Here is a 6,298-nt window from a genome sequence, read left to right as displayed (position 1 = left end):
TTTTTTTTTTTCTTCCATTGATGTCTTATAACCTTTTTTTACTGTCTTTTGTTTGGACTCTGTTTGACCTGATATGCTTATGTTTTTTGGCTGCTCTTCTTTCCTTCACATTCAATCAACATCACACCGTGAAATACAAGATCTACTGAGGCTAATCACAAAATTTCTGCGTACATTTTAAAATATCAGCCTTATTCTCCTGAGCCTTATTTGTTTATAGCAAGGATAAAAGATGGAAGCATAAAACCTATAAACGGCAAAGTCATTCTGTGTCATCCAGTCCAAAGTGCTAAAAGTGAGGCTCACACGTCTGGGGAAGCAGTTTACTGGTGATTCAGGTTATTTAGTCTGTTTATGGCATTGAAAAGAGAAGTCTGCTGCTTTTCTTGTTTTTATCTCTAAAGCAGTCTCCTTGATTGCGTGCACAGTGAAGGTAAAACCTGTTTAAGCCAGTTTTTTATTAGTCAGACTCAAACAAGGCAGGACGTTGAGACAGAAGTATTGTATCCTTAAACTGCCATTTCCTAAAATCAGTGATTGGTTTTAGACAGCGGAAACCCTTTAAGTACTTTTTTTTTTAAATTCCTTAAAAATATCTAATGATAATATATTATTGCCCCTGGATATGGTTTAGTCTGTTTAAATCTGGCCTATAATAATAATTTCTGCTCAGACTTCATTTTTAGTTTCCTGAAAATGTAAGGTTTCTTTTTACAAACAAAACTCTTCAGATCTATGGTTTATTGTTTGGTTTGGAAGTGACACACAGAATGAGATGTAGCTACATACTACGTCAGTCAGAAGTAATGAGCACATTTTGTCACTGATTAAAGTCTGATTTTTAGAATTTGGACAGTTATTACTGCCAATATGTGTCAACACTAAATCACAGTTATCCAGTGTTGACTAAAGGCCAGAACTCCACAAGATTTGGAACCTGCTGACACTCCCAAGTTATCAAACAAATATTTGAATACATGGTATGGTGAAAACATTAATAAATTAAATTAAAAATTTGACCTTTTTAAAGCAGGTCTTAAATGAAAGAGACAAACCAGGGACCCCCTACTACATATATTGTATACAATTCATTTAAGTTAAAGTATTTTAAATTGGGCCTACAATAACACTTAGGACAGCCCAAATCCTTTATACATACTTTCTTTTTGTGCATAGAATACTAAGATATGTTATTAGTGCTGTCAAAGGATTCAAATATTTAATCGCAATTAAATCATTGCATAAATGTCATATTTAACTCATAATTAATCTCAGATAATTACGGCACATTTTTTTCTATTGTAAATATCCCTTGATTTCTTTTTGTTGATTTTTTTTTTTCTTCTCATTTTAATGCTCTCATCAACATGGAAAAGTGGATCTGCTTACTTTGTGCAAATGTTTTTTTTTAGTGAAAACCACATTGTCATATAGCCTACTGTAGTGTGGAATTTCACGCATGACATTCCCACTTGGAGGGACGGCCTCTAGCTCACCCAGGAAGAGCGTTCGCCCCATGTTGGCTGTGGGCGTCCATTTTGTCGTCTCACGCTCGCCATTCACTCAAAATGTAACGTTAAAAACTCGTTTAACTGACAGCAGTAGTTATTATAAAATAATAACTGTTGGCATGCTTTTTATTAATCATCTTTGAATGTTGAACATACAAATGGCACAGTGAATCCTTAGGATGACCTGGATCTGCCAGTAAGCCTATCATCAGTGGGGATTTATATTTGCTAATAGTATGTTGGATTCAGGCTAAGACTTTTTAGTTTTTGAAGAAAACTTTCAAAAATTTAAAAATCATCCAGCTGAAAGCTTTGACTTGTTTCAAAGTGCAGCTGCCCTGCGTTGAGGCTCAGCAGGCGCTCGGCCTCACAGCGTGCTGATGTTTGATGGTTGCGTTGCAGATCGAGGCGAGCTCTTCGTTTGGGGGAAGAATGTGAGAGGTTGTTTGGGCATCGGGAAGAGAGATGACCAGTACTTCCCGTGGAGGGTAAGACAACACTAATTCAATATTAGTCATGTAAACAACAGTCAACCATGCAGCTGACGTACTGTATAGAGGAAGAAACACACAAAGTTGTAGGCATGGAATAATAAGGGACTTAATCTTTCTTTAAATCATAATAGAATGTGCATGCTGTATAATGCATGTTCTGTGTTTCTTCCTACTTAAGTGAGTGGAAAAATTGTTAAACATTTTACAGCAAAATTAGTTTATCCCAAGCCCACAAGTCCTTCAAAGCTTGTGATAAAGTCATTCGAACAATATGCTGTTTAATAACGGCTGTATTTGTAGGTTTTTGTATTATAAAGAACATTTTTTGGGTACAATGTGTGTGAAAGGTCTAAAGATGTCCCCCTGTACAGAAAGTCTGTGACAAAAGTCTCACAGACTTACATTTGCACATCAGCTCAAGACATTTGAAGGTGTTGGGCTCACACTGCTTATCGATGTTGCACATTGTGCCATCCTTCCTTTTTTCTCCACTTTCACAGTTAGAAAGAAAATGCATGTTGCAGAGAGTTCACCTTGTTTATGTCAATTAACGTGGTTAGTAAAACTGAACACAACCAAGTAGTAATAAGAACAATCTATGATTTTACTCAATCTTCTCCTCTAAGCTGTGTGTGCTTTTCATCAGGTGACTGTGCCTGGTCAAGTAGTGGATGTAGCGTGTGGTGTTGACCACATGGTGGCGCTGGTGAAGTCCCTGCTGTGAGCTTCTGTGTTCCTGCAGCAGTAGATGAAAGGCTGGATGTTTCGCTGACCCTCGAGCGCCTCGGGAAGCCAACTGGGGGCTGCGCAGGAGTCTTGAAGCCAGTTGCTCTCCACAGGCGACGCGCACCCTTGTGTCCCTCCGCCCGGTGGTGACGTCAAGCCAAGTCCAGAGCGCTTGGTTCTGCAAAAAACTGTCACTGGAGCACCCCACTTTACTCTGCATGCGGGTCATCCGGGAAATCCATCAAAGGATAGATTTTGTTTTCTTACAACTAGAGCTGAAACGATTAATTGATTACGCCAAGCAAAACAGTGAAAAAATGTGAGTAAATCTCTGGGTGATGCTTCTCCAATGTGAGTTTTTGCAGCTTTTCTGTGTTTTATGTAACGCTAATTAAAAACTGAACTGTTTTCGGTTTGATGAAACAAAACAAGACGCAGTTGCAGCTCTAATTACAACTTTGTTTTGGCCATCATTTCTATAGTAATGAATTACTTTAGCGTGTACCATGTAACATAACTGATTGAAATAATAGCCAGAACTAAAAAAAAATAAGACCCAGGTGTTTATAAACCATAAGTTTCCTACAAGAAATCCCAGTCAGCGTATAGGTGGGTAATACTGTAAAATGTCATCTTTCCTTTTGCCACTAAACAAGAAAATGACTGAGAGAAAATAATGGGCAGCATTCTCGATTCCCATTGGCTATTAGTCTGATGACGATTCAGCCTCTGGGGGCAACACACACTATTTTGGTTATTCTGTTGTAACCAGCAGGTATTTGGGCCAAGACTTCCTATTCCGTGCAACGGGCATTGTTTATAGTCGGAGTCAATACTTTTTGCAGGGGTTTTAGGTCCAGACGATATTTCGGCTAAAGGGATACATACGACTTCAGAAAAATAAATTAAAAGTTAATAAAACCATTTACCTGCATATGCAGATATCTATTTATGGGGAGTGTATGGGCAGTGGATAAAATGATACAGTTATACACATTATACCATTTGTAAAAGCAAGTGACAGGAAAAACAATCCACAAAAAAAGATTGTCCGACTGCTAAGTGCAAATGGAGGTGAGGGTGGGGAATCGATCTCAAAACGTAAACACGTGTCATTAGTGCATGCGTGCATGTTGTGCATATAGTGTTTTATGTCACGTGCAGTCCTCCCAGTCTGTATTTGAGGATGAACACACTTTTCCCCCAGTGTTAGATGCCATTATTCATCTAAGGACAAAAGACGCACAGGCGAGTCCAACCAACGTTTGACAACATTCCTACTCAAAAAGCCATATTGCACAATTTCATTTTAGACATTTTCTATTTTATTCATATATTACGCTATTTTTGTGAACCCAAGACATTTGAAAACTCATTTCAAGCACCAAAACAATTGAGTGTAGGTCTGTTTTCACACGAGATTTGAGAAATATTTCTGCTTTAGGGCCAAATTACATCTTGCACATTTGTCTGGAACAATTTTGGTCATTATGCAGAAATCTCAGTTTGTTTTTGATATGAAACGCATGGGGATCAGGTTACATGGAGAAAACCTTAAAAGGAGAATTTAAGAAGACATCTTAAAATGCCCTTAGACCTTAGAGGGATAAATACACGTTGCAATGGAGAAAATGACTTATAACACTATATCAAAATAAATGTATTTTATTTTAAAACGGTAGTTGTGTTATACAATACGGAAATTAGTTTAAGGTAAAGATCTATGTATGATAAGGATTTATTGTAAGGGTTTGAAATTCCTAATGATTTCCTCTAAAGTTTGACACTAATTATAAGTGAAATAGAGACTGTGTTTAATTGGTCCACTTCCAATAATCTTTATACAAATATACTGTACATTTCCCCCTATTTATACAAATGCCGATGAGGAAGAGTATAGCTCTGTAAGTTATTGAACATGTTGTATTGCTGTAAACAGAGTGTGATAATGACTTTACACTGCAGTTAATTCCTCATTTGTACACAACTGATTTTCACTGCATTGTCTTACTTTCTCTGTTTTTTATCAACCCCACAGTTTGTTTGATGTCAAACCTCTATTAATGCGTCATTTCCTCATCTAAAATACAGACAGCTACAGTTATTCACACTGGTGTAACAGAAAGTCAATACCCTGATCAAAAGAATAGAAATGTCTTATTCATCAAACTTTCCAACACTGTCGCATATTTTATTGGGGCGAAGAAGCCATCAGCACTTTCCTATTTCAATACTGCTCACCAGGCTCATGATATGAAAATATGCATACACTTGAAACCCCATTTTGTATTGAGTCAGTGATCTAAACGCTTCATAACGAGCGTTAGGAAGCTGCTCATATGTGGTTGGTGTATTCTGAGGACTGCGCTTGTGATCTTGTTTTTTGTACTCTGTATGCAAGGACAGCATTTTGTGTTTAAAAATAAGAATTTGGCTATTTGCATGCAAGAGTTGCTGCACAATAAAACTACCAAAGTATTTTCATAATACTGTAACTAATAAGTATTATAAATGCTGTAACTTAGTCTTTTAATCATTCCAACGACAAGTCTGTTGACCATTCAGAAATTTGCAATCAAACAGTTTATGCAATTCAATATTTAGAAATTACGGTTTCTATTTTGGAGATTTGGATTCAAATGTAGCTTTTAAACCCAAACTGTCCCCCTCCTATTAAAGGTCCCATGGCATGAAAATTTCCCTTTATGAGGTTTTTTAACATTAATATCCGTCCTCCCAGCCTGCCTACAGTCCCCCAGTGGCTAGAAATGGTGATAGGTGTAAACCGAGCCCTGGGTATCCTGCTCTGCCTTTGAGAAAAGGAAAGCTGAGATGGGCCAATCTGGAATCTTGCTCCTTATGATGTCCTAGGGGGCGAGGTTACCTCCTTTCTCTGCCTTGCCCGCCTAGAGAATTTGGCTCACCCATGAGAGAGAGACATCATGGCTTTCAAAAGAGCAAAGTGGCAGTTGGTCAAGGCCAAACCCCCAGCCTCCACGTTGCCCCCCCCCCCGCCCAATAGCTACAGACACAGAAATGGCACGTCCTAAGGAAAGCGCATTGTGGGACTGGCTCTAGTGGCTGTAATTCTGCACCAAGGCAGAATTTTGGGAAAGAGACATCAGATATGGTATTAAGGGACCAATAAGGTCTATATAAAAGCATCCAAAAAGCACCATGTCATGGGGCCTTTAATAAAGTAATAATAATAAAGTATACATACATAATTCTGTAGCAGCTGAGGTACAGATTCCTTCTTACAGTAGAGTAAATGTGGCTAAGTCAGTACAATCGCACCGGTACTGTTGCTGAGCCCCCCCCCCCCCCCCCCCAAGTTCCTGCATTCTGGGGCCATTCATCATTGTGACAACTCGGGGACCTCTCAGAGAGTATGGAAATGTATGTATGACAAAACTACTGAGTGAGCATAAGAAAAAAAAAAATAACACCTGTGATCCATCTGTCAGGCAGGATGTGAATATAAACGGACTATTGAGTAAAAACACTGATTTTTTTTGTCTCCACTATCTACAGTTTTATGTACAGTAGTACATGTACCTCAGATGT

The 6,298-nt window shown here is 38.3% G+C and overlaps 1 protein-coding gene across 1 annotated transcript in view; it reads left to right on the top strand.

The window, feature by feature from the left end:
- The window catches only part of rcc1l (RCC1 like), a 10,241-nt gene extending 6,601 nt beyond the window's left edge, over positions 1-3,640 (top strand). Inside the window, exons 11-12 of the mRNA XM_034890426.1 lie at positions 1,872-1,999; positions 2,652-3,640. Of these exons, the coding sequence (XP_034746317.1) occupies positions 1,872-1,999; positions 2,652-2,729 (206 nt within the window). The 3' untranslated portion in view covers positions 2,730-3,640. The remainder of the gene's footprint in view (positions 1-1,871; positions 2,000-2,651) is intronic.
- The last annotated feature ends 2,658 nt before the right edge of the window (positions 3,641-6,298 follow it).

The sequence above is a fragment of the Etheostoma cragini genome, chromosome 13 (assembly GCF_013103735.1).
Source record: "Etheostoma cragini isolate CJK2018 chromosome 13, CSU_Ecrag_1.0, whole genome shotgun sequence".
Lineage (NCBI taxonomy): Eukaryota > Metazoa > Chordata > Actinopteri > Perciformes > Percidae > Etheostoma > Etheostoma cragini.
Note: the sequence above shows the minus strand (reverse complement) of the source record. Positions and strands in the feature narration are given on the sequence as shown.